Raw genomic sequence first — 25,415 nt, forward strand, 5'->3', positions numbered from 1 at the left:
AATCACATGCACAGATGTTTCAGAAGAAAAGGATTCTCTGTTTTTTTGTTCTATCACTATTAAGGTGTTTGCCTAGTTATTTCTGCTTATAGGATAAGGAGTTGTCCTATTTCGATTTGGTTTCAATATTATATGTTTGTATTTCTTGTCCAGTTTACTTTATCTCCTATTGTTAGGGCTTAGTTTCCAGAGAATTTCTTTTTTTTCTCTGGCGTTTGTTTCTGGAGACTTCTAGTTGTCCGCCACCATAAGTTTTCCTCATTTGGGCGTTTATAATCTTATCTTGGTTGTTGAACCAAGTTTTAAGTTTTAATAAAATTCAAATTGACCAAAAAAAAGACTATATAAAGTCACCATAAAACATCTCTACAATCATGATGACAAGAACACATCACTAGTTTTTTTCGTTTTTTTAGTGCGTTATTATATACATATAGATATTTAATAACAAGTCTATAAAACTCATCATTTATAAGGCTGCGATTTCATTAACGTGCCCTTTAGAACTTGCAAAACCTGTTGCCCCTTTACACATTGGGGAAAATTGAGAAACCTTTCACATAATTTTGGATGATAATTTTCTTGGAAAACAAACTTTTTAAGATAGATAAAAAGAAACCTAACAGAAGATTAAAAACATAGATTAAGTGTAAAATACAGTTCAAGGCTTAAAGATTTGTGACTACATTATACAAATCCCATGACACATTTGATGGAACAACTCAGTTTTTTTTTTAATATGAATAATAATAATATTACTCAAACAGCTGCTACTCTCTCTCTCAACTTCTTCAAATCCCTTTCTTGGAGATATAAAGAGAGAGTTTTGTATGCTTTAAAATTTAAAAAAAAAAAAAAAAAAAAGGTTAAAGAAAAAAAGAAAAAGTTGATTAAACATATCGATTAAAACATAAGAAGAAGAACCAGAGTCTCTCTGAGAAGGTCATCATCATCAATTCATCACCATCACTGTCTTCCTTTCTTAGCACAGCAAGGCGGGCATTTATACTGCTTGATGCTCTCTGCTTTAGCTGGTGTTATCTTAACGCATTTCCCGTGGTACCAGCGTTCACAAACATCACAGCAAATCCAGAACTCATCAGTTGTGTAATTACCTCCACAGCTTCCACAGAGAGTGTCTCCATGCTCGTCTTCTTCTTCCTCTTCCTCGTAGCTTTCTTCCATTAGTTTCGGTGTTGAGCTCTTTGTCTGCCCGTCTATTGATCTCTGCAAACCCATTTTTTGTTTCAAGTAGAGAAACCAGAAAATCTACAGAACAAAGAAAAAGAATGGAAGCTCTTTTTTGTATGTACCTTAGTGCCGTTTCTGGATTTGCTTCCAGAATCTGAGCTTGGCTTGTTGTCTTTGATGGGTTTCCTACCAGTCACTACGTCGAAGAGAGTTGGGAGATCATTAATCAGACTGAATAGCCGCTTCCTGCAAATCAAACGAATATCATAACTCAATGAGTTGACAACACATTGGGGAAAGGTAGCTGAGAGAAGCTAGGAACTCTATTAGCAAGCAGAAACGAAAAAAAAAAAAAAGAGATCCAGAATCTTCATATCGGTATAACAAACGATTGTAATGTTTATCTACCATTATATGTTAGTAGCTATATAGGGTTACAGATTCTCTATCCTTGGGAATGCATCTACCAAATGCTTATTACTAGTATAAGAGAACTAAAATGGTAGAGAAGCCATCAGTTTAGAGACTTGTTAATGTATAATGAAACAACCACATAGATCAAACAAAGCCAAGTTTCTTGGACCTATGATTGATACACCTATCTAAATGCAAGCAAAAAAAAAACAGCTTTTCTCTTCACGTACAGCGGAAAAGATAATAACCAAATAAGACTGTTCCATAGAATGTATGACATATTGACAGTGATATGATCTCATTAGAACTAGTCAAAGGGAACTTTTTTTTGTCTTTCACAAAACCTCCTTTTTCAGCAAAGTTATTGGGATGTAACAATGAAATGGTGAAATTAGGCACATGCTTCCACAGAATACCCGTTCTGAAAATGCAGAGAAAAGTTTAGGATAGATGAAAGTCATGCAACAAACAAGAAGTCCATAGATATGAGTCTGAGCCAGTCCAAAACATAGCAGAAGATGGCAAACATCAAAGGGGAAAAAAACCACATTCAAAGACAAACTCATTCCAAGCACACTCCATAATTATCACAAAGTTTCAATCTTTACTTCACATTAGAAGAGCTAACAGGAAAACAAGTAGGTGGTTTCACATAAGAAGAAAACAAAACCCATTGAGAAATCAAGTAAAAAAGTGAAAGAATTGACTGAAGAAAGCTCAAAAACAAAGAGAATGCTGAATAAGAAAAAGAAAAAGGAGAAAGTTACCTCTCATTACGATTAAGGCGAGCACCAAAGTAGAAAGAAACAGAGAGCAACCAACAATCACTGTGAACAGCAACAAGAGAAAGCCAATCTTTCCTCTGCATACCATCTCTAGCGAAATTGATACCAAGCGCAGGCTCAGGTAGCTCCGGAGGCACTTCCTCTGCTGGTAGATTCACTTCCCATGACTCATTTGGGTGTCCATACAAACACAAATTCTCCTTTTCTATACATACCAAACACACAAAAACACACAAACAAATATTATAATCAAATCTCACAAAAAGGGTTATCTCAAAGTCGAAATCTTTCATACCCGGATCGCACTGAGAGTAAAAATCATCAACATCTGGAAGACAAAAAAAAAACAAAGCGAACAAGTTAAGGTAGAATAATCAAAAGGCATTCTTAACGAAGAAATCTGGGAAATTGAGAAGACCTTTAGTGAGAGCACGAAGAAGAGCGGTACGGCGAGCGGTATAATCTTTGAAGATCTCTTCAACGGTGCGAGGGTTAGACGAAACGGCTGCGGCGGCCATAGCTGTACAGATTTAAAGAGTAATCCCCGAAGATTTGTATATTAGAAAAAAAAAAATAAGATGTATAGATCAGTGCTAGTAGAGAAAGATCAGGGTCTGCATCAATGGATTTTGAGACCCGATGCGTTCGGGCATGAAGAGAGAGAGAGAGAATGAGATAGATAGAGAGAGAGTTGGAAGAAGATGGAGGAGAGAAGCAGACGGAAGAAGAAGAAGAAACAAGAGAGAGAGAGAGAGAGAGAGAGAGAGAGAGAGAGAGAGAGAGAAAAATAAATTTTTTTTTTTTTTTTTTTTGGGAGTTTGGTTGCGTCAGCGGAAAGGTTTGGTAATAGAAAGAAGATGCGCCCGTCGCTTTTTAAGGTAAAGGCTTTTTTTATTTGGGCCTTTATGTTCGATTTCTGTTTTAGGTTTTAGGCCCAAATTAATAAATCGCAAATTTCTTTTATTTTTAAATATTTTCTATACATATATGTACTTTATGTTGTTGTTGTTGATCACTCTGTGATTTTTGTACCTTAAACACTAAAACCCTTGGACGACAACCAAAAAAAAACACTAAAACCCTTGTCGGGAGTGTTACCATGAGTATGAGTTTGAAGACATCTGTTGATGTCTTAAGTCTTAACGTAAACGTATACAAAGAAAAGTAAGATCCAATCTTGATTCAAGATTTGATTCCTGTACGGATGGATAATAAATACTTTAAAATGGTAACGTTTTTTTTTTTTAGAGGGGAATAAGATTATAGCAGAGAGACACTTGTAAACAATGTAAAAACAAAGCTTAGTACATTTAAGACAGTAAAATTTATATAAAGGATAAGGTCTTGTTGTTGTTGTTGTTGTTGTTGTTGTTTGTTGTGTGTTGAAATGTTTTAGTCCCATTGTTCTTCCCAGAAATAAGTCCATTCTGAAGAGTTTACAGTCTGTTTGCCATCAGCTGAAACAAGATCATAAGGAGAGTCCTCTGCGAATTCCGTTGGCATCGATTTCCAGTGAAGCGACGGTTTCCATTCCGCTTCTTTTATCACTCTCAGTATCTCCCCCGCCACTAGTTTGCTTCCTTGTGCTGACAAATGTATCCCATCTCTGTAATACATACAACCCGTTGCCAATAATATGCAAGCTCTCTGGTTATTGCCTTATTTATTTTTTTGTATTGCAGGGGAAACTCAGAGATACTTACGTGAAGCAAACACTTTTCCAGTCATCTGCTTTTTGAAGAGTAGAGAACAGATCAACTACTTCTAGGCCGAGCTCTTGGCACAGCTCCACACAAGCATCTGAATATGTCTTGCATAGCTCGTTTGTGCGGATCACCTCACTCAAGTATGGGCTTGTGAGAGAAAGAAAGGAAAAAAAGAAGCACGGAAACATTATTATTAAGTCGGGAGGGCTAACCAAGGAGAAACATGGTGATAGTAGAAAAGAACAGGGAAGTTAGAAAAAAAACCTTTGGTTCTGACGAACTTTGGCCTCATCCACTGGAGGGCAACTAAGAAATATGAGACGGGTCGAGTCTGAAAGGCTCTGAAACAGAACATAGAGGATGATGTTATAAGCCTTTAGTCCCATCTCTTCATAGTCCACTTCAAAAGGCTTTTTAACGGACAGATAGGAGAAAGACTTATAATAATAAACCAACAATTCTAAAGGAAGTAACCTGAAGATGAAGAGCCATCTTCTTCATGTTATCAACGTATTCAGTAAGCGGTACATGAGGTCCTAGACCAGAAGGGTGAGGCGCCATTGAGTCGTTTCCTCCAAAATAGACAACCACCAGAGAAGGTTGTACCGCAGCATCCTACATCCATTACAAGTTGGCATTTTAATGTGGAACGAAAACAGAAGCATTGTACACTGATTATATAACAAACATAAAGCTCATTCTAACACATTTTATGAACAAACAATATCAAGAATCAAAAGACATCTCTCTTGAAACAGATGCAGGGTCTTGTATGCTTAACCAAGACTACGCAATTAAAATAAACACTTGTGTAATCCATCCTTTTGAGCATTTATAATGGTAAACTGAACTTTATAAAAACAATGTCTTCTTAGTACAAATCATCCAATACGAACATTGAAACTAATGGTCTAGGGACACTTGACAAGAGAGAAGAACCAAAAAAAACAATGAAACATTACCTTGGGGAACACTTTGTCCACAACTTCCAAAGCACGAGTTGAGTTCCATCCATAATATCCTCGCAGAATGATGTCGGCCTATACACGTCATTCATAGAAATACAATAGTCAAGTCACTCACATGTCTATTCAACGAGAGCACCAACCACATTAAATTCCTCCATATTTATCTCTCAGCGCCTTTAGCTTTGTGCACTAAATGCAAATTTTGTTCTTCTTTTTTTCTTTCTGGAAAATATCAAACAAGGCAAAGCTTCTTGCTTTCATCCAAATGGAGAAAAATAGTATTAGGCTCTCTATTAGTGGTTAATTACGTTATAAAAAACGAAATTTTTAAGAACAAACGTGTAGTAATTACAGAGTAATTAGAAGAAAGCGATCCAGAGAGAGAGAGAGAGAGTAATGGATGAAATGGAAGAGATACCTTGCGAGCATAGACCTCGGAGAGAATAGCACCCCAACCACCATGACCGAAACTCATCTGAACAATGGATGATCCAAACAAAACGATCTGAGGCCGCGACTGTCCAACCATTTTTTGCCTTCTAACCTTTCTTGCTCGAAACACACCACACAAAATCACGTCTCTCTTATCAGAGTGTCTTTTTCCGCCGCAAATGAGATCGGCCGGTGAAGATGAACAAACCTGAGCGATCTTCTCTCTTTCTCTCACTCTTTTTGTTGGTGTGGTGCGAGATTAAATGCAAGAACGACTCGTTTTTTTTTTCTTCTTGTTATTTATTTTCGAATATAACAGAAAAATAAAATTATAAAACAATAAAAACAAACAAAACGAAAACTTGAAAAAACCTTTCTCACGTGCATTACTGTTTATTTCCTTTTTTAAGGATTTGTTTCTCTCTTACAAAGTTTTTCTATTCTTTTTTTTTTTTCTCTTTTTCTCTAATATTTTTCTCTTGAAAAGCACCAAATACAAATCATGAAAAAAACGTTTGACAAAAAAAAAACCTTTTTCTTTCTTTCTCATGTAGAAAGAATCTTTGGAAAGGAGAAAGTCAATAAACGAATAAGGTAGTACAGTATATATAAAGAGATTGGGTAGAGAGATTTATGAACAATAATTCAAATGATATGGTCGTTAGTTGGGAAGTGAAGGAACACCAAATTAAAGGATCACCAAATATAGCTCAACCATATTTTTGAACACATCATTCAATGGCCCCAACTTCATTTCTTTAGATGTTTTGGTTATTTATATAAACAACCAGAACGTGAGCATACTAATTGACCGTTTAGTAATTAGCATTTATTATTGGTCACAGTTTGGCTTGGCATAGAAGAAGACCACGTTCATTTCATTCTAGAAAAACACGTTGATTTCTATCTTCTTTTTTTTCAACAGAACACTTTGATTTCTATTAAAGACAAGGTCAAAACTGTTTTAAAGACCGAACGCTCTAATGTAATTCCTTAGTTCATCAGTGAAATCAGAGAACTCAATGGAGAACTCATACAAAAGCCTAAAGAAGAAGTAAAGAAAGACTAACTCAGCAACTCAAAAATCGAGTGCTCCGGATTTGGATGATCCTGAGCAGCTCCCGGTTGTGCCGTACGATGTTCCACTGGACCCGTCTACAGGGGCTTGATTCAGACACTCTAGAGCCAAGAATCTTCTCTTCTTCAAGCTCATTGAAAAGGTTTTTGCCTCCAGAATTACAGGCACCTGTTTACATGCCATTCTCATCAAATGATAATTCGTGCAACCTTGTGTATGTAATAACATCTTTACATTGAAAAATACAATTGTAAAATTACCTGTGTATTGATACGAGCAACCTTGTGTATGTTAAGGAATCCATTTATGTCCTTGTAACCAGTGAGGAGTTTCTCCAATTCCTTGTCACCATCTGGGAAAGGCAAAGATACTTCGTCAGAAACAAGTACGATAATCTACTAATGGATAAGAAGATCAGAGAAACAAACCTGGGATCGCTTTGATAGAGAGTAAGGTATCCGCCATGTGCTGCAGTCTTTTTGAGGAAGAAGGGGAGAGCAGGGAAGGCGGGAAAGTGACAATGGCTACCGCATTCGAAACCATCAACATACTTTTCAGTAATCTTATAAACGAAAGCATGTCTGTTTCCTGTGTTGATGGAAACAAAATGTCAAAAAAATAATAATACAGAACAACAAGATCCTGGTACAAGCTTCAGGTTTCAGAAATCATAGAGTCAAGAGATTTTTGGTAAGAAATGACTTAATATAGGATAAAAGTTTCTCCTAATTACCTTTTCAGAATACTCACACAGGGGAGAGCAGAATGACTGGATTGCAATGCGGCCGATGGATGCCATGTTACTACTGTTTCTGTGGAAATCATCACGCGTGTTCTTAAGAAAAAAGGACAAGCTTCTTAACAAAGCCATAAAGATAAGAGTGGAATTTGAACAATATCTGACTAAAGTGACGAACAAAAACAATATAAAGACATTGTATCATCTGTAAATTGGGAGCATTTAAAAATCTAAGTCCCTCCCATGAATGTAGCACATTTGAAATTATATGAGAGATGTAAAAAAATAGAGCTCGGGCACATTTTGCTACATAGATATGGAAGTGGGCCAACAAATTAATGGATTCAAAACTAGAGAGAAGAGAAGTAATTAAGCATTCAATAAGAAAGGTATTCCACACAACCTTGGAAATTTTGATAAAAACGTAGCACAGTGGTCCTGAGCAACGGAAAGATCCGAAGAGTCTAACAGACTGACACAATCTATTGGCCGTCCGCTAAGATATTGCCTCTCCAAGGGCTTTCTCATATCAAAGTCATTGGAGTAATCATCTGATCCAGAATTAAACAAAGAGGATTATGTTTCCAAAGAATGATATTAACTTACTAATAGCTCAATCAATATATAACCGCACTAACTAAATTACCAATAGAACTCTTCTGGTTTTCCAAATACTTCCGATACTGCCAAGCAATCCTCAAGCTCTCTCCCTACAAAATTAACAACAGTGCACACTACCCAATTTGTAACTAAAATTCTCATGTCTACCAGGAAAAAAGCAAACAGAAAGAAGGTAGGGACAAGAAAGAATCACCTGATCAGGGTCGGGCACAGTGGGCTTATTATCCTCTTTGGATGATGCAGGATGCGGCAAAGTACCAAGAAACCCTCTCGGATCTTTAGAAGGACTAGCATAAAGAAGTGGTTGGTTGTTAACAAGACCCTGAGACATGAAAGTTCTTAAAAGATCCATATGATGCGGTGCTTCAGGATCTTCCATCACCATTACTAAGCTCCCCAAAGGATAACCACCACCTAGTATCCCTGGAAACACATAAAAGATTCATCCTTTTTAGCACAGAAACCAAAATTCTCACATCCTCATGTAAACTTGATAAGAGTAAATACAAAAAAAAAGGAGAAATCTCACTGTCAAGATCACGAATTCCGGAAGAAATAAAGGTTGTGCCATTAGGACCGCATTTGAGACCAGGTATCTGAGGTGATGACACAACTGATATGTTGCGAGAGAAGCTGCTGCCACTACTACGAACGTTGGGTGCAGCCATAGCCGAATGAATCAATCACACAAGCAACTCACTCCAGGTTCAAAAATCTAAGACATTCCAAACCAAAAAAAATGATTTACTAAATTCCTCTATATTCACAAATCACAATGAATTCACTACGAAGCGGAAACTACAATCGTAAGAATAACAAAATAGCTAAAGAACAAGAACACATAACGAGAGATGGTATATTGATCGGAAACCTAGAGAATATAAATCAAATATTACCAGCTATCTTCTAAGTAACCCAAAGAGAAAAATCAAAGGTTTAGTCTTTTGCTGCTACAGGTTTATTATGAAGATGGTTTCAGAAGTCAGAATCTTTTCGCATAGTTTTAGAAGCTCTTTAACGTACCGACGACCAACTGAGTGAGAGATGAGATTTGACTTGGAAGAAGCAGAAGGAAACGCCAAAAAAAAACCCTTCTTTTAAGTTTCGCCGTAGTTCAATTTCACGACGCAGAGTGACGCGGCTGGGGTGGGTCTTCGGTTCTATGGAAGACTCTTTATGTCTCAGAGGGTTTAGACTCAAACCAAACGATAAGAAGCAAACCACTAAACAACACATATACCAAAATCAATCTTTAGTGTAGTAATATGAAAAAGATACAATAGAGATTTATCATCGTAAGTCGCATAAAAAAAATGAGTTCCGTATATACCAAGGCCATCCATGACTTTGTCAGGTCCACGTTACTACAACAAAAAAGTGTGTGTGTGTGTTTTTTTATTTTTCTTGATTTTAATATCGTCGTCAAAGAACACTTTTGAGTTTTGATATATTTCTCTATTTTAAAGGTTCTTCCTTTCACCCAAAATCGGGAGAAAAAAATCCTAACTTTTTTTATCACACACACACATACTCTTTTCTTTTGCGATTTGATTTTGTTTTTGCTTTTATAGATTCTGGGAATAGTTTGTTAAGAGAGAGAGAGAGATGGGTAGATTGTTCTTGGTGAATTTGGAAGGTAAGTCTTACAGTTGTAAGCACTGCAAGACCAATCTTGCTCTCTACGATGATGTCGTCTCTAAGGTTTGAATCTGATTGATTTCTGGTTTTTACTTTTTTTTTTGCTGCTAAAATCTTAATCTGGGTTATTATTGCGATTTCGTTTCTTCTGATGATCAGATCATTATTTGGGTGTTTCTTATCACTATGATTGTGTTTTGATTGAGAAAGATCATGTGCCTTTTGATAATATCTGGAATCTTGATGATCATATCTCTCGATCATGAGTACATTTATCATTGATTCAGATAAGAAAGGAACGTGAATTGGGGATACTTTGTTTGGAGACTGTCCTGCATTTTTTATTGCATCTTGGTTGTTTTAGTTTCTAAAGCTATCTGATGTAGGCAATTAGATCAATGTATGCTTCAAACGTTGTTAGATTCTTTCTCCTCTTTCTATGGTCCGTGATCTTGAGACTATCCTGTGCCTAAGCTGTGTTATATATATATATCTTGGATTTGATTGTGGTTTTGATGCTAAATGCAATCACTTAGTCCTAATGGTTGAAGACATTGTCAGACTCTCTCCTCTTCCAGTGATGAAATTAGTTGGAGTCTTTGATCTTAGTTGGGTTTTGCATGGCGTCACAATGTCTCATAGTTATTATTCTGCTTCTGGTTGGGTTCACAATGTCTTAGTATTGTGTTGGCATATGCAAGATACTGACACCATCTTGTTTGACTGTTTTTACTTTTTAGTCATTTCAATCCCGGCATGGGAAAGCTTACCTCTTCAGTAAGGTGTAAGTTTTCTTCTTCAAGTTTGATTTGGTTTTTTTGGGAAGCCAAATATGAAGAGCATATGCAATTTCACACAAGGTGTTGATGGATTAGGAAGAGCATATGCAATTTCACCAGTTTTGGATTTGTGTGAACAGAGTGAATGTGTATGCTGGGAAGGAGGAAGATAGGATGATGATGACGGGATTGCACACCGTGGTCGATATTTACTGTGTCAAATGCGGTTCTTATGTTGGATGGAGATATGTAAGATGTGTCTTCTTCTTCTTCTTCTTCTTCTTCTTCTTCTTCTTCTTCTTCTATTTTTGTTGGTTTTGTGCATTTAGCTCTTGCTTGCTTAATCTAATCTTATCGATAATTATTCAGGAATTTGCTTTTGAGAAGAATCAAAAGTACAAGGAAGGGAAATCTGTTCTCGAAAGGTTAATACCCGACTAATCTTAATTTGCTGATGTTTTTCTTTGAGAGAGATTCTTGAGATGATGCATTTGTTCATATTCTTGACAGGTACAAGGTTTGGGGTCCAGATGGGAACAATTATTGGGTGGCTCAAGAAGTTGAAGCCGGAGAAAGCGATACTGATGATGCTTGATCTCCTAATTCTTATCTGATTTGTACATTCTCTCATACTCTTTCATCTTTCTTCATTCTTTTTTCAATGTTCTCATTTTGTAAACCATCCATCTTACATTAGGACAGCTTCAGAGATCAACTGTTTTGGTTGCTGCAAGCCTGCAACTACTTTTGGACACATAGTTAAAGGATCTCTCATTATCTTATATGCCTAAGTTTAGTTTGTTTCCATACTTCTTTACTTCATGAAGTGCATAGCTTGAACAGGGGTGCACTTTACGATTTAGAACTTACCAACTCAAACCAAACTCATTTCGGTTTTATCATAAGAACACCTGCAAACGTTTGCTGTTTGCTTTACTTTAATTCGATGAGAAAATTTGCCAAACTAAGACGAATGTTTCAAGAATGCACGGGTTTGATTCAATCTTGTTCGGTTAATTATGGTTTTATCCCCAGCTCTAGTTTGTGGAACCTGAACCCGTCTATGTAGAGAAATACATTACAATTAACTATTTCTATCCATAATTAAAATCATATTTTGGGAAATTTTGGAGAAAATGTACAATTAGAATTAAGGTTTACATCTTTTTACTGTTAATAATGTTACAAAATGATTTTCTAAGTGGCTTGAGTTAAGCTTCTTAATGTTACCGGAGTTCATACACCATTCTCTCCGAGAGCTCTGCTCCGATGACTTTCTGGTAACTAACCAACCTCGATTCCAGTTCTTTCAGAACCATCCGATTCTTGATACGTGGTATATCCTTCAAAGACGATTTTTTAACAAGTTTTTACAACGATTGAGAATTTGATGATCTTAAAAAAAAACACACAAAAAAGGAGAGAGCAATGATAGTGAGATACTGTCATACTGATAGTACCTTGTATCGAAGTCGAGGTCCATCAAAACTGATAAGGATATTGGTAATGCCACTTCGGTTTCTGCTAGAGTCTGAGTCTTCATCAGAGTTATACATTTCATCATCATCATCATCATCATCATCATTTGTAACCCCTAGTTCCATGTCTTCATGTTCACTCGTGGATTCCCCTAGGGTTTCAGAAGCTTGAGGTGATGATGATGATCGAGAAACCTTAGTGTAATTGGACAAGACGGAATATGGCTTTTTATCAAGCAGAGGCTTGGCTACTTCGAATGGAACCCATCTGAGAAGAAAATACAAGAAAAGCAATAAGATTCTCTCTCAAATGACAACAACTAACAAGAATGTGGTCTTAGTTTTGTGGTTTTGGGAACTTACTGGTAACGTAGAGGACATAGAAGCTCGGATGGACGATAGGCTGCTTTATATGTATGTAATAGCCAAGATAGTAATACTCAAGGGTAGAGCAATGAGCTTGGTTTTGTTTTACTTAATCGATTTCTTGCAGGGCTGAGTACTTTCCAATGGACAAGGATGCAAAATCCGGATCCCAAAATAGATATTTACTCGACAAACATTTAGGAAGAATGTCGATAACCCCAACAGCAATTAGACGGTCATCAACTCGGTATTGTTGATGGTAAGAACCGAAGCCACAAGGAGGAACCTTTTCTTGATCATCGTAACGTGAAGGCGGAACTTCAATCAATGGAGTGTCGACCAAAAACTTTTTGTATGAAGTTTCCGAGATGCTCTCCGGCTTATCATTATGCACTTTCAGTTGATACCGTTTGTATAATTCATATTCCTCTGGATCAAAACTCGAACTTTTCAAGTGCATCTCCAGCTTCCTCTTTCTTCCACGCAGGTTGTTCGAAGAAGACTTTGCTGTTGTAGTACCGAGGCTTTCTTCATCATTTCTATCTGAGGAAGTAACTCGGGTAGCTGAAAGGAAGTTGATATGGCCTTTAAAGACCTTAACAGAAAAATCAATAAATTTTCCCACCTTATCCATTGCACTTAACAGCTTCTCAGAAACAACCTCTGGTGATAATCTGCTTTCTTCTACATTTTTCTTTCCTTTCTCAGATGTCTGTGTGTGTTTTATAGCAGCTACTATAGGAAAAGCAATGTTGCTGGTGTACAAGAGTTCTTCTGACCCTTCAGCTAGTTTCTTTCTTTTAGCAGAGATAACTTTCTTCACTGAAGCTTTCGGAATCTGAATATTACAAGGTAAATCCCCACTTTGTATGCATTTTTGTACCGCATTATCAATTTGTTCAGACAAATCTTTCATGATTGGTTCCACGTCATTGTTTTGTTCTCTTTTAGCAGCTCCAAGTGATTTTCTCACCGACACTGAAACTTCTCGGGAGAAAGAAACGTCTTGCTCTTCTGTCTGCTCACTCGGTTTCGCATCTAGTTCGCCATCCAAGAACCTTTGTACACAGCATCACAGAAACAGTTAAAAAGAGAAGGGCAGTTTCCCATTCCGAGACTCCATTGAAGTAAGTTGGTTGAATTTTGAGAAAAAATTGGGTTGAGAGTAAAGTGACACAATTTTAACACGACGTTTTAAAGGCAAGAGGAAAGGTTTTATGACATAACTGGAAGAAAAAAAACAATCTTGGTACAAATTCCATATATTGATCCAAAGAAAGGAAGGAGAAGAGTGCATCCATAGATATACCTTTCCAGTCTTCTACGCACTCGCTGCTGCTCCTTAGAAGGAACAGAATCACTAGCTTTCAAGCGGATTGTATAAGAAGGGCAACAAGTTTTCTCCATTTCAGGTTTGTAAAGGAAGCAGCCAGATCGTCTCCATCCACGGTCAAGAAGAGCTACTCGAAAAGAAAAGCAAAGACACATCAAAATGATCACTAAGCTCAGAAAGTAAAAAAAAAAAAAAAAAAACATAAATCAAAATGGTGAACAGAAGACACTGAATCGAAGATAAAGTTCAAAGCTTTCTGCTTGCACATAATCAAACCTATCAATCTCTACTTCTCTAGAAGTCGATGCAACAAACCTTGGTAGTCATTAACGGTGAGACTCTCTGTCCATAACCCTGAAATGGAAATCAGACACGATCACTGAGTTATCATGGACATTTCTCATCTTACAAGATCACAGAAAAGGTAAGTTTCATAAATGATGCTCAATGATCGTTCAAAATTTCCAAATCTTTTTCTATTCGACTTATCTGAATGAGTCAGATCAATTCAACGACCAAATCGGAAAGAAGAAATTTCAAAAGTTTCAAAATGGCGAGGGAACGAACCGTGAGAGATACTGGAGCGGGAAGAAGATTTACAGTAACCGCAAGTGGATCTATTAAGTCCACAATCAGCAACTATACTCTCTCCGCCGAAGCCGCCACGACTGCTACTTGCCTCATCTTTCGTCTTCGCTTTCTTCGACGACATGATCGGAGAGAATTCGCAATCACAACGATGAATAGTCACGGTGAGCTCATTCCCCTTTCCCGATGAAGAAGAAGAAGAGATCGACGCTTTGTCGTTTTTTACCAAAATAAACGACACAAAGTTCCCTTCTCAACATTAAAAAAAACGTCACGCGTGTTATGATGTCAATTTGGGCCTTAAAGCCCAATATCGTCAAAGTAAACAAGGGCCGTCAGATCAGAAATTAAGCAAGCAATTACAAACCGTTAGATTTTCGGATCGCCGCGAAAACCCTAGCTTCCTTCATCCGCAGCCTCTTAACACTCTCCGAACCAGAGGAGAGGACATTTTGAGTTTTTTGAGCAAGCAACAATGGTGAAGGCAACGAAAGCAGAGAAGAAGATCGCTTACGACGCAAAGCTATGTCAGCTTATCGACGAGTACACTCAGATCCTAGTCGTTGCCGCCGACAACGTGGGATCGACTCAGCTTCAGAACATCAGGAAAGGTCTTCGTGGAGACTCAGTGGTTCTCATGGGGAAGAACACTATGATGAAGCGTTCCGTTAGGATCCATTCCGAGAACACTGGAAACACTGCCGTTTTGAATCTGCTTCCCCTCCTTCAGGTTTGGTTTCAGCTTCTCGAAAATGTTGAGATTTGAGATTTTCTCGGCTCTGGAGACTTTTAGATTTGAGATTTGCAATTGTTTCTGTGTTTGTGTTTAGGGAAATGTTGGTTTAATCTTCACCAAGGGTGACCTTAAGGAAGTGAGCGAGGAGGTTGCCAAATACAAGGTTGGTTGGTTGGTTTTGTTCTCATAGCAAATGTTTGATTAGTCTGTGTAGCTCATTTGTATCAACTTGTGTATTGGATTGTGTAAAGGCTTGATGCTTTCTCTCTCAATGTGATTGGATTTGTTAATGGAACTCTTTTATGATATGGACAGGTTGGTGCTCCAGCTCGTGTTGGTTTGGTTGCTCCAATTGATGTGGTTGTTCAACCTGGTAACACTGGTCTCGACCCATCTCAGACATCTTTCTTCCAGGTTTGCTTAAATCATGCATTTGTAATGCTCCATTGGTTTTGTTTTGAATACGAAATCTGTGTTTATTGAAACGTGAATGTGTTTTTGGAATGTTTAGGTGCTTAACATCCCAACTAAGATTAACAAGGGTACTGTCGAAATCATCACCCCTGTGGAGCTCATCAAGCAAGGTGACAAGGTCGGGTCTTCTGAGGCTGCCCTTCTAGCCAAGCTCGGGATTAGACCTTTCTCATATGGTCTTGTTGTTCAGTCGGTTTATGACAATGGATCAGTCTTTAGCCCTGAGGTTCTTGATCTTACAGAAGATCAACTTGTGGAGAAGTTTGCTTCTGGTATCTCCATGGTCACTTCCTTGGCTCTAGCTGTTTCTTACCCTACTCTTGCTGCTGCGCCACACATGTTCATCAATGCCTACAAGAATGTTTTGGCTATTGCTGTTGCCACTGACTACACTTTCCCTCAAGCAGAGAAGGTCAAGGAATTCTTGAAGGTTAGTCATTGAATTGTACATCTTTCTATGTGATTTCTGAAGCTTGGAGTATTATTCTTGTTAATACTAACTCTCGGGTGTAAATTTGGAATGCAGGATCCTAGCAAGTTTGTTGTTGCTGCAGCGGCAGTGTCTGCGGATGCAGGCGGTGGTGGTGGTGCACAATCTGGAGGTGCTGCTAAGGTAGAGGAGAAGAAAGAAGAGTCAGACGAAGAAGACTATGACGGTGGTTTCGGTTTGTTCGACGAAGAGTAGGATTTGCCTTTTTGTCGTGGCTTATACGTGGTGCTTAATGTTGATCTCAGTTTTGTTTGGTTTAAAACCAGTTCAGATTTTATTGTATTGTCCTTTTTTGGAAAGACTTCATTTACCAACGTCAAAAGATATGTTCGGTAGAAAAGAAATGTTATGTTTTTTCCTTATATAAGCAAACACAAACACAACTATTTGGATTTAAACAAGCAGAGACCAAAATATTTTGGTTATATGTTTGTTTGGATTGGTTATATGTTTGTTTGGATTCCATCAGAAACGATTAAATTGGTAGCTTAAGTAGGAAATGTACATGGTACGATATGTATAAAATTATGTTTGTTTCTCTTTCTCGATACCTCATGCTGTAGGGTTAAAGTTATGTCACTGACTCATATTGGAATGTACCTACCAGGAGGGTACTATAATTTAGATATATTAGAAAGAAAAAAATTGATCTTTTGTAGATTTAAACGTAGTGTTTAAAAAAAACAATGTCACATTTGCTTGCCAAAACTTGTCGATTGATATACGTACACTGTCGTGTGCCTTCTAAAAGTATTCTGATGAAGACAATAAACACGAATTTATAAAACGTACGATATATTTGAGGTATTACACTTTTCCATTGAACGATGAAAAAGTTTATGTATATATGTTCTTATGCTTTCCTTCGCCGTTAGGCTCTTTGCCCTAAGATCTCACGCGTGCCCTAATTTCATGCCTTGAAACCATCCTGGTTTCCTACTTTTCTGCTTAATTTGTGTAACTATGAAATATGTAGAGAATATGTTATGCATTTAAGTTTTGGAGGCTATCTATCACACGCCTAAAATTAGTCCGTGTGTTGTTAAATCGCTATTGACAAAAACAAATATTTTAGCTATTGAGAAAAAATAATAACTTCCAAAGCTCTATTTTAGTTCATAAATAAGGTATTTTCTGGAATACAAAGCACAAGCTATATTAGTCGAGTTAATAATTTGATTTATGAAATGTTAAAGTGATTACGCATCTTAAAGTGCTTAGAAAAAGGTGGGAAATTTAACTGGACATACAGAGAAGACAAAAGACAAAGAAGACCAATACATGTGGGAACTTTTTACAAATCTCTAAACCTTAAATTCTTCCCCATGTCATAAGACTCATAACTCCTTCAAAATGTAAGCTTGTGAACTACTAGTCTCTCTCTATCCCACAAATATTGATGTTTAGAATCTTTTACACATTTTAAGAAAACAATAATTACTTGAGTTTAAATATTTTTTTTTTGATTAAAGAGATATTATTTAATTTTAAACCAATAACAATTCAAAATTTTAATTATTTTCAATGATGACTTCTTGAAATTTACAAAACATCAATTTTTGTGAGATAAAAAAATACCCCAAAACATCAATCTTTGTGGGACAGAGGGAGTATACTAATTTTTCTTTAAGTTTTTTATTCAATTGTCTTCCAAAATCTTAATCCAACAATTTCATTCGTCATGTTAATATTGAATGAATTACCATCGTTAGTAACTTTTTATATACTAATATGTACAGTTTCCTACAAGGTTATTCCAAAGTTTCTAGAATTAAATCTATAAAGCAATTATCAAATAAGAAAATTACTTAGGAAAGTTACACGCTTGGGATGAATTTTCTTTTTAAGAGTTGGTACGTGTTCGTTGAACCTTTTGATGAGTAGTAGGAAGACGATACATCGAACCCATTAAAAAATAAGTTAGATAATACTCTTCCTGTTCCATAAAAATTGATGTTTTGAAATATTTTTTTGTCTCACAAATATTGATACTTTGTAAACTTCAAGAAATTATCAATGAAAATATTTAAAATTTTGAATTCTTATTGGTTTAAAATTAAATAATATCTCTTTAGTCAAAAGAAAAAATATTTAAACTCAAGTAATCATTATTTTCTTAAAATGTGTAAAAATTCTAAACATCAATCTTTGTGGAACAGATGGAGTATATACATACTACAACATTGACCTTGTAGTTAGAGCCTAAATACCACTTGCCAAGAATTAGTACCCAAACTGATGTCGTATCAGTCTTCAGTATAATAGTATTATTCTAATATACTCTATTCAAATATCTTAGTAAAGAGATTGAAGAACAGATTGTATATATTGACGTCCAAAAACAAAACAAAACAAAATAAATTGTACTATATAGTATGTGGTGCATGAAAAACATCATAGGGAATTGAATGTTAGTGGGCATGTGAGACCGGCTTCAACTTTTTTGACTACGATGAGAACGTAATTCTCGCTTTAAAAAAATATATATATATAACTCTAATAATATTTTCAAAAAGGTGGATTTATTGCCAATTATGTTGATCAGTTTGTCATGTACTTATGTTGGAACGAATTCAGATTGTTTACTATTTGTGACTGGTTCAGGTAACAAATCTCTCATTCATTGATACGTTAAAACTTTGGGTGATAATTTTGTTATACTACTGAATAATGTTTAATTCAATCATAAGAAGTTTATTGGATATTCAGATTATATATCTTGCAAATTTATTGATCATACATTCATACTTATGCTTAACTACTCTACAGCGAAACAAAGCCTTTGACCATGTTAAAACACTACATATTGATGTGTAACACGGAACACTATTAGCCAAACACTTTTTTCTTTCTTTCTTGGTTTGCGACTTTGCATTTGTATATTTTTAATTCAAATACAAATACATATTAAATTTAATCATATAGTATAAAACTAAGGACTATAATTTTATTAAACTAATTTCTCGAAGATTTTGTAGCTAGTTCTTTCATTATAAATATCTGGAACTTTTTGTTCGTAAAGTTGTCTCAGCAGTTACTTAAATCAAGAGTGTTGTCCATTGAGGCTTGGACAACTTTCATAGGTGTCCATTGCACTAACACAAACGGGTTGATTGATTACTCATTTATTTTTTGTTTTTTGTTTTTTTTTTAAAAAAGAACTTAAAATTAGAAACTAAATAGATAGCTTTTTAGTCTCCCAAAACTTGGAACCCGGACTTGTGTAAAAACTATGCAAACTAGTCTATAATTATATAAGGGCATATACAACTTACAGCCTTCCAAAATAAGAAATTATAAAATTTTTAGGGCCGGGGCATCCTATACGAGAGTGTTTGCGTACAAGAGTTTTAATAATCTCAAATCCACGACATTCAATCTTAACTTTTTGATGTAAAACTCGTAGCATTTTTTGTTATCTTAAACCAGTAATTGGGCGCATGCTTACTTTATCTCACAAATCTTAATCATAAAGTCTATATAAACCGAATAGAAATAACGGATATTCACAAATCTACTTACTTTTGACTAGAGAGAAGAGAACTGATCGATTTAAGGTTGCATGAGATATCTGTTAAGAAGTTTTATAATACATATATATAAAGTAGATAATTAATTAATATTTAGGAGTTTAGTGAAAGGATATTAACAACAAAAAAAACTAAACAAAGATGTTATGTAAACCAACACTGGGATGATTCCAAGTAATTTAAGCCACGTGAACTTTGACTTTGACACCGAATAGATCAATTTTAAAAACAAGATGCAGTTTATATGCGAGAGAGACAAAGATATTTGTAAGTACTGTTATGTTATTTAGTGGAGAGGTACTTTGTTTATAAAAACAATGTTTGGTTTTATTCACATTGTCATTTTATTATTTGGACCATTTCGTCTTGCTTAGCGTCCCGTGCATGTCTCATCCAAGTCTTCACCATTAAGACAATTTGACGCACACATGAATGAATATAAATAAGCCAAAAAAAAAATTCTTTTTCTTATTTCTTTCTAAAAAAACATTAAAAAAAAAAACTTAAATTTCTTGTAAAAAAAAACCTAGACTATGCACATTTCTCAAATTTGTTATATTTAAGACATATATATGTGTTGCACATATAGAACTTGAAGTTAAATACTTTGTTGATCATAGCACGCGCGTACATATATATAGGTTTATACTAAAATACATTAACTAAAAATAAAAGACCGAAAGTGAAAAAAACAAAACATGCATGTAAAATATGTATACTGGTTTGTGTTAGTATCGTCTTATCAAGCTTTAAAAAATCAGATTTAGTTCTTATTGTAGCATATAGAGACCAGTAAACACTCTTCGCCACAATCGAAAAGTATAGAACAGTCATCTTTTCAGCATTCTTTTTTGAGAAAAATCTTTTAAACATTCTTCATTCTAGAGAAGAGTTCTTGATGACTTAATAAAATAGCTTTTAACAAATATTTTGGTGTTGGACTTATTAGTTATTACTATAGAGAGTTAGTACATGTGTGTGCCGGACCTTCTAGTTCTATCTATTAATGTACGTGAATGCTTTTCTTTTGTAATTTTATATGATTCAGATATATGTAAATTATATATAGAAAGTGGCTAAAATTTTAAATTTCCTGTCTACACTTGCCGACCAGACTTCCTCAAGTGTCACATCTTCTGTGGAAGAAAGACAAAACTGCAATCTGTTCACACAATGATATATATGCTTGTAATTATTATTGTCATCATCTTCAATCATATCAAACTTACCGGCCATCTGATCTGTTCAAATAACGTATATGCGTAGAATTTTTATTTTAGAACTATTTCAAGCTTACTACGTACAACTAAAAACCATTATAGCTAGTTAATGGGGTGTTTGATCTTTTAATAGTAACAAATTATGTTGAAGACGATTGTGCATGCGAATTCACAACAAACGAGAATAAGGTCAATCAAATTTTCTTTTTTAAAATCAACAGTCAATCAATTTGATGTCTCTTTTTCTCAGTCGTTGGTTTTGATATAAAACTTGAGTTATGGTAATGGTAGTTAGTCGTATATATATAGTAGATATATACACACAACCCAATATATAATATATATATATATATATATATATATACAAAATACATGGAACAGAAGCCTAGATAGGTTAGGATAAAGAAAACGATCAAATCTGCAAAGATCAGTCTCTCCCAAATCCCCAAAAAAAACAAAGCATGCATTTCGTAATAAACAAATCATCATAAAACGACACATAACTCGAAAACCTCTCCCCCCGACAATTTTATCAATTCATATCTCCTTTTACCTTAATAAATCCCAAAACATAATAATTTAGTATGAACTAATCTCCCCTATATATACGGATTAATATACAGGCCCTAAATCGTAAACAGTTGAGTGATAATATCGGAAAATGTCTTACTCCGTGAAAGGACGAACCTTACGTGGCAACAACAACGGAGGAATAGGAGGGACGGGGACGAAGTGCGGGAGGTGGAATCCGACCGTGGAGCAGTTGAAGATACTGACGGATCTGTTCCGAGCCGGTCTTAGAACTCCGACCACTGATCAGATTCAGAAGATCTCCACGGAGCTCAGTTTCTACGGCAAGATCGAGAGCAAGAACGTTTTCTATTGGTTCCAGAACCATAAGGCTAGGGAGAGGCAGAAACGTCGTAAAATCTCCATTGATTTTGATCATCAACATCACCATCATAACCATCAACCATCAACTAGAGGTATATAAAATATAATTTCTCTAGATGTTTTAAATCTTATTATGATTGTTTTATAGATATTATATGATATGGAGGATATGATATGTTACTGTAGATGTTTTTGAGATAAACGAAGAAGAATGCCAAGAGGAAGAGAAGGTGATAGAGACGTTACAACTCTTCCCGGTGAATCCATTCGAAGACTCCAACTCCAAGGTTGAGAAAATAAGAGCTAGAGGCAATAGTAACCAGTACCGTGAATATATTCGAGAGACAAACACGGCGTCGTTTTCTCCATATTCATCATGTGGAGCTGAGATGGAACATCATCCCCCGCCGTTAGATCTTCGATTAAGCTTTCTTTGAATTATTAACCTCCTCAGAATTATCTTTAACCTTTTAAGAAGATCTTGTTGTATTTTGAATTATGACTTGTATTATCCAATATAATGTATGAGTTATGACGTAGACAAAAGTTGGCTCATTTAAAATTTTTCCTTTTTTCTGATATAAATTAAGAATGCGAATTATGGAATCTATAGTATAATCATAATCTAAAGATTAAAGTGACTATATAATAAGAACGTGAATGCATTTTTATCTACAGTGTGTGGTTTTAGATTTATTAAGAATGACTTTAGTTTAGTTGATTAGTCATAATTTAAAATTTAATAAATAACAAATTTGCACCAAACTTATAAATCTGAATATATATATATATATATATATATATATCTTTTTGTGATATCTGAAAAAGTAATTGGACTGTCCTTACTCGTTAATTTTACTATGAAATCTCAAAACGTATTACAGTCTCAATAATAATATTAGTTTAAAACCCATATAATTGGGCTTTACAAAGGCCCATTATCTGTTTAAACCCATAGTGCGTTATAAAAATTGCCTAGAGAAGATTTATTGAGTTTTCCTGGAGAAGAAGCTAACTCTCAAGCTCCGTCGGAGGAAAACGAAATCGGAAGTTGTGATAATCACCGGGAATAGGATTTGAGTAGCTTCTCAAGCAAATTTGATTCACCCGAACAATGGATGTGATAAAGACGCAGCAAATATCCGCAAGGACGATCGAGAAAGTGATCGTTCACCCACTTGTCTTGCTTAGTATCGTCGACCATTACAATCGTGTAGCCAAGGACACACGCAAGCGTGTCGTCGGCGTTTTGCTCGGAAACAGCTCCCGTGGTACCGTTGACGTCACCAACAGCTATGCAGGTTCCCTGGTTTTACTATTCTTTTCTCTTTGTTCCCTTTCGATCTCACAGATCTCGAACGCTTTGCTGAGCTCTCCCTAATTGTAGAATTCGATATGTGTTAGTGTTCTTGTGTGAAATTGAATTCGGTTTTATCAATTTAGGGTTTTTTTTTTTAGCTTTTGGGTTGCAAAAATTGACTTAGTTTGAGTTGGTTCTGTGATACTGACCTCAAAACTTAGTTGAGTTGGATCAGTCAAGCTGGTTCTAGTAGCCTTAATATAGTGGTTAGGTTAGTTTCTTAGAGAGTTTAACAAGTGTCACTTGATTTTGCACATTACATTATACTACAAGCTTGTTTACTATTGCGCTGTTGCGTGCGCATCACTTGTTTGACACTTTTGTATCTCGGTTTTTTCCAGTGCCTTTTGAGGAAGATGACAAAGACTCTAGCATTTGGTTTCTTGATCACAACTACCACGAGTCCATGTTTCACATGTTCAAGAGAATTAATGGTATTGCTCAGTAAAAAAACAATGCTTAAGAGTATATATGACTGTGTGGCAAAACCTCTTAATGACTTATTTGATCTTTGTTTTCAGCTAAGGAGCATGTTGTGGGTTGGTACAGCACGGGTCCCAAACTTCGAGAGAATGATTTGGATGTTCACGCTTTATTCAATGGGTAAGAGTAAGACCATGGCTTTAGGCAGAATCAGTCGGTCTTATATTTATTTTCCTTGTGGTGCCATATGTCTAATACATGGTTTGAACTTTGACGGTCTGTTATATATGTACAAACATTTGTGTCTAAAGCATTCACAATCCATCTCTCCTCTCTTGGTATTCCTAATCTCTGTATTACTTTGCGTTTTAATTTTTCTTTCTGGTATTACAGCTACGTACCAAATCCAGTGTTGGTCATTATTGATGTCCAACCTAAAGAACTGGGAATCCCCACAAAAGCATACTATGCAGTTGAGGAGGTGAAGGAGGTAAAATACAAACCAATTTTCTAACTAAATAAGTTGCTCGACTTTTAAGTTGCATCTAACATACTTGATTTACTTTCTTATCTTTCTGCATTTGTGCTATTTGTGTAGTTATATCCATATAATTGCCTTGATCTGAACTTTTTTTCTCTGCAGAATGCTACCCAGAAAAGCCAGCAGGTGTTTGTACACGTGCCAACAGAAATTGCGGCTCACGAAGTCGAGGAAATTGGTATGTCCACTTGTTGAAAACAAATTCTTTGATACTTTGATTTCCTTGTTTTAGTGCATCAATGATGGGAGATATTCTTCTGTAATTGCGTCCGAGGAAACTAATTGGAGCCCTACTTGCTTTGTTTATGCTGGTTGGGTGGTCTTGAACAGGTGTGGAACATTTGCTCAGGGATGTAAAAGACACAACCATCAGTACCTTGGCAACTGAGGTTATTGTCTTCACACCTAACCTAAGCATTTCATTATCAAGCTTCTTAATGTGTATCCAAATATATGGTTGTTGCTCTCAAAACAAAAATGTGAGGAACGTAAATCTTTTATGCTTGAGGAAACTGAAATTATTTGTGAACTGTATGTTAGGTCACTGCGAAACTTACTGCTCTGAAGGGATTGGATGCAAGACTTCGGGAGATTCGGAGTTACCTTGACCTTGTAATTGAAGGAAAACTCCCATTAAACCATGAAATCTTATACCATCTTCAGGTTAAAACACTCCCATCTCTTAAATTTAGTGGAATAGTAGAAGCTATAACACAATATCTGTGGTTGCTGTTAAGGATAATTCAGCTAATTAACTGCTCTTTTGAAAATCTGTAGGATGTATTCAACTTGCTTCCTAACTTGAACGTCAACGAATTAGTTAAGGCCTTCTCAGGTTTGCCTTGTTCTGCCTTGAAGGTTTATGTTCGCACAGTTATTCTCCCATTTGCACTCTTTCCCTAACTTTATTCATTTTGTGCAGTAAAAACAAATGACATGATGCTCGTTATCTACCTTTCTTCCCTCATCCGTAGTGTAATTGCCCTCCACGATTTGATCAACAACAAGGTTAGAATCATATCTCTTTCCCTCTCTTAGGCGATTGATTGAATTTGCTGTATGCAATATGTTTTGTTCATCTCTGACTGTTATGTTTCAGTTATTGAACAAGGAACATGAAAAAGCAGAGGACTCAAAGCCTGTTGCCATACCCGCAATCACTGGGAGTTAAAAATGCAGCCAAATTTCGAGATTTGGGAAGTTTTCTAGTCAGATATTACTGTGTCATTTGCTGCATGTGAAGAGGGTGTTCGGGGACTAAACGGGTTTGGTCTCGTTCCGATGATCTTCTCTACTACTGTTGTTTTTTGACAATGGTATAATATGAATATGTAGTTCCTGTCTCACAAGAACTTTTTTTCTTATCATTTGATGTTTATTTTTTCCTTGCAAGATGATATAAGTAAGTTTTGCATCAATGTGCTGAAAACTCTAGTAAAATTCTTCTCCTTTTGCGTAAGCGTCACATTGTATCGGTGACTAGGGGTGTTCCGGTTTCAGTTGAGTAAATAAATTATACAGTGAATTGGGATCTTGTAGAATTTAGTTCAGATGTCTTGGATCCGGTTATTAACTGGTTTACTTGATCGTCTTGGTTTAAATTAGTCCGGATTTCAGATTATTTTGGTCTA

General features: G+C 35.8%; 8 protein-coding genes across 10 annotated transcripts; 4 read left to right on the top strand and 4 right to left on the bottom strand.

Moving 5' to 3' along the window:
* Positions 1-713: 713 nt before the first annotated feature.
* Positions 714-3,255, bottom strand: LOC109124579 (PHD finger protein ALFIN-LIKE 2). Its single transcript, XM_010488461.3, has 5 exons — positions 2,809-3,255; positions 2,686-2,718; positions 2,373-2,595; positions 1,314-1,437; positions 714-1,227 (listed from the first exon to the last, which is right to left on the bottom strand). The coding sequence occupies exons 1-5, from the start codon at positions 2,906-2,908 to the stop codon at positions 967-969; spliced, it is 741 nt and encodes a 246-aa protein (XP_010486763.1). The 5' UTR covers positions 2,909-3,255; the 3' UTR covers positions 714-966.
* A 393-nt stretch (positions 3,256-3,648) lies between these two features.
* Positions 3,649-6,119, bottom strand: LOC104764871 (GDSL esterase/lipase CPRD49). The gene is made up of 6 exons (XM_010488462.3): positions 5,483-6,119; positions 5,059-5,136; positions 4,571-4,711; positions 4,361-4,437; positions 4,094-4,243; positions 3,649-3,996 (listed from the first exon to the last, which is right to left on the bottom strand). The coding sequence occupies exons 1-6, from the start codon at positions 5,591-5,593 to the stop codon at positions 3,783-3,785; spliced, it is 771 nt and encodes a 256-aa protein (XP_010486764.2). The 5' UTR covers positions 5,594-6,119; the 3' UTR covers positions 3,649-3,782.
* Positions 6,120-6,456: 337 nt separating this feature from the next.
* On the bottom strand, positions 6,457-9,231 carry LOC104764872 (elongator complex protein 4). Of its 2 annotated transcripts, none has more exons than XM_010488463.3 (9): positions 8,958-9,231; positions 8,464-8,649; positions 8,128-8,357; positions 7,960-8,023; positions 7,717-7,864; positions 7,308-7,386; positions 7,003-7,162; positions 6,835-6,926; positions 6,457-6,742 (listed from the first exon to the last, which is right to left on the bottom strand). In XM_010488463.3, exons 2-9 carry the CDS (start codon positions 8,600-8,602, stop codon positions 6,575-6,577), a joined length of 1,080 nt encoding a protein of 359 aa, XP_010486765.1. In that variant the 5' UTR covers positions 8,603-8,649; positions 8,958-9,231; the 3' UTR covers positions 6,457-6,574. The 2 variants fall into 2 exon arrangements, with proteins under 2 accessions (XP_010486765.1, XP_010486766.1); XM_010488464.3 differs by having other exon boundaries at positions 8,831-9,231.
* On the top strand, positions 9,173-11,133 carry LOC104764873 (protein yippee-like At3g11230). Of its 2 annotated transcripts, XM_010488468.3 has the most exons (6): positions 9,284-9,400; positions 9,506-9,635; positions 10,313-10,356; positions 10,492-10,600; positions 10,721-10,776; positions 10,862-11,133. In XM_010488468.3, the coding sequence occupies exons 2-6, from the start codon at positions 9,540-9,542 to the stop codon at positions 10,944-10,946; spliced, it is 390 nt and encodes a 129-aa protein (XP_010486770.1). In that variant the 5' UTR covers positions 9,284-9,400; positions 9,506-9,539; the 3' UTR covers positions 10,947-11,133. The 2 variants fall into 2 exon arrangements, with proteins under 2 accessions (XP_087358836.1, XP_010486770.1); XM_087502710.1 differs by having other exon boundaries at positions 9,173-9,635.
* Positions 11,134-11,442: 309 nt separating this feature from the next.
* Positions 11,443-14,346, bottom strand: LOC104764874 (arginyl-tRNA--protein transferase 2). Its single transcript, XM_010488469.3, is given in 7 exon segments — positions 11,443-11,694; positions 11,812-12,097; positions 12,193-12,241; positions 12,244-13,253; positions 13,505-13,655; positions 13,844-13,882; positions 14,096-14,346. Coding segments are annotated over 7 exon segments (1,797 nt in total). The 5' UTR covers positions 14,241-14,346; the 3' UTR covers positions 11,443-11,577.
* Positions 14,347-14,445: 99 nt separating this feature from the next.
* Positions 14,446-16,160, top strand: LOC104764875 (large ribosomal subunit protein uL10x). Its single transcript, XM_010488471.3, has 5 exons — positions 14,446-14,846; positions 14,947-15,015; positions 15,168-15,266; positions 15,364-15,756; positions 15,853-16,160. The coding sequence occupies exons 1-5, from the start codon at positions 14,592-14,594 to the stop codon at positions 16,009-16,011; spliced, it is 975 nt and encodes a 324-aa protein (XP_010486773.2). The 5' UTR covers positions 14,446-14,591; the 3' UTR covers positions 16,012-16,160.
* A 4,835-nt stretch (positions 16,161-20,995) lies between these two features.
* On the top strand, positions 20,996-22,006 carry LOC104764876 (WUSCHEL-related homeobox 5). Its single transcript, XM_010488472.3, has 2 exons — positions 20,996-21,552; positions 21,647-22,006. The coding sequence occupies exons 1-2, from the start codon at positions 21,228-21,230 to the stop codon at positions 21,895-21,897; spliced, it is 576 nt and encodes a 191-aa protein (XP_010486774.1). The 5' UTR covers positions 20,996-21,227; the 3' UTR covers positions 21,898-22,006.
* A 430-nt stretch (positions 22,007-22,436) lies between these two features.
* On the top strand, positions 22,437-25,224 carry LOC104764877 (26S proteasome non-ATPase regulatory subunit 7 homolog B). Its single transcript, XM_010488473.3, has 10 exons — positions 22,437-22,761; positions 23,162-23,254; positions 23,342-23,423; positions 23,637-23,733; positions 23,887-23,962; positions 24,115-24,173; positions 24,325-24,447; positions 24,562-24,619; positions 24,707-24,792; positions 24,884-25,224. Exons 1-10 carry the CDS (start codon positions 22,575-22,577, stop codon positions 24,953-24,955), a joined length of 933 nt encoding a protein of 310 aa, XP_010486775.1. The 5' UTR covers positions 22,437-22,574; the 3' UTR covers positions 24,956-25,224.
* The last annotated feature ends 191 nt before the right edge of the window (positions 25,225-25,415 follow it).

Source organism: Camelina sativa, chromosome 19, assembly GCF_030686135.1.
Source record: "Camelina sativa cultivar CO46 ecotype springtype chromosome 19, ASM3068613v1".
Classification (NCBI taxonomy): domain Eukaryota; kingdom Viridiplantae; phylum Streptophyta; class Magnoliopsida; order Brassicales; family Brassicaceae; genus Camelina; species Camelina sativa.

Coding starts and splice junctions, on each gene's coding strand:
- LOC104764876 (XM_010488472.3), top strand. CDS start 21,228: ATGTCTTACTCCGTGAAAGGACGAACCTTACGTGGCAACAACAACGGA. Junction 21,553..21,646: donor CCATCAACCATCAACTAGAG/GTATATAAAATA, acceptor ATGTTACTGTAG/ATGTTTTTGAGATAAACGAA.
- LOC104764872 (XM_010488463.3), bottom strand. CDS start 8,602: ATGGCTGCACCCAACGTTCGTAGTAGTGGCAGCAGCTTCTCTCGCAAC. Junction 8,358..8,463: donor CGGAATTCGTGATCTTGACA/GTGAGATTTCTC, acceptor ATGTGTTTCCAG/GGATACTAGGTGGTGGTTAT. Junction 6,743..6,834: donor TTGCTCGTATCAATACACAG/GTAATTTTACAA, acceptor GCATGTAAACAG/GTGCCTGTAATTCTGGAGGC.
- LOC104764877 (XM_010488473.3), top strand. CDS start 22,575: ATGGATGTGATAAAGACGCAGCAAATATCCGCAAGGACGATCGAGAAA. Junction 23,734..23,886: donor CAGTTGAGGAGGTGAAGGAG/GTAAAATACAAA, acceptor TTTTCTCTGCAG/AATGCTACCCAGAAAAGCCA. Junction 24,620..24,706: donor ATTAGTTAAGGCCTTCTCAG/GTTTGCCTTGTT, acceptor CATTTTGTGCAG/TAAAAACAAATGACATGATG.
- LOC104764875 (XM_010488471.3), top strand. CDS start 14,592: ATGGTGAAGGCAACGAAAGCAGAGAAGAAGATCGCTTACGACGCAAAG. Junction 14,847..14,946: donor ATCTGCTTCCCCTCCTTCAG/GTTTGGTTTCAG, acceptor GTTTGTGTTTAG/GGAAATGTTGGTTTAATCTT. Junction 15,757..15,852: donor AGGTCAAGGAATTCTTGAAG/GTTAGTCATTGA, acceptor TTTGGAATGCAG/GATCCTAGCAAGTTTGTTGT.
- LOC109124579 (XM_010488461.3), bottom strand. CDS start 2,908: ATGGCCGCCGCAGCCGTTTCGTCTAACCCTCGCACCGTTGAAGAGATC. Junction 2,719..2,808: donor TCTTCGTGCTCTCACTAAAG/GTCTTCTCAATT, acceptor TTTGTCTTCCAG/ATGTTGATGATTTTTACTCT. Junction 2,596..2,685: donor TTACTCTCAGTGCGATCCGG/GTATGAAAGATT, acceptor TGGTATGTATAG/AAAAGGAGAATTTGTGTTTG.
- LOC104764871 (XM_010488462.3), bottom strand. CDS start 5,593: ATGGTTGGACAGTCGCGGCCTCAGATCGTTTTGTTTGGATCATCCATT. Junction 4,712..5,058: donor TGGACAAAGTGTTCCCCAAG/GTAATGTTTCAT, acceptor TAATGGATGTAG/GATGCTGCGGTACAACCTTC. Junction 4,244..4,360: donor AAAGTTCGTCAGAACCAAAG/GTTTTTTTTCTA, acceptor TTCTCTCACAAG/CCCATACTTGAGTGAGGTGA.
- LOC104764873 (XM_087502710.1), top strand. CDS start 9,540: ATGGGTAGATTGTTCTTGGTGAATTTGGAAGGTAAGTCTTACAGTTGT. Junction 10,601..10,720: donor CTTATGTTGGATGGAGATAT/GTAAGATGTGTC, acceptor ATAATTATTCAG/GAATTTGCTTTTGAGAAGAA. Junction 10,777..10,861: donor GGGAAATCTGTTCTCGAAAG/GTTAATACCCGA, acceptor TATTCTTGACAG/GTACAAGGTTTGGGGTCCAG.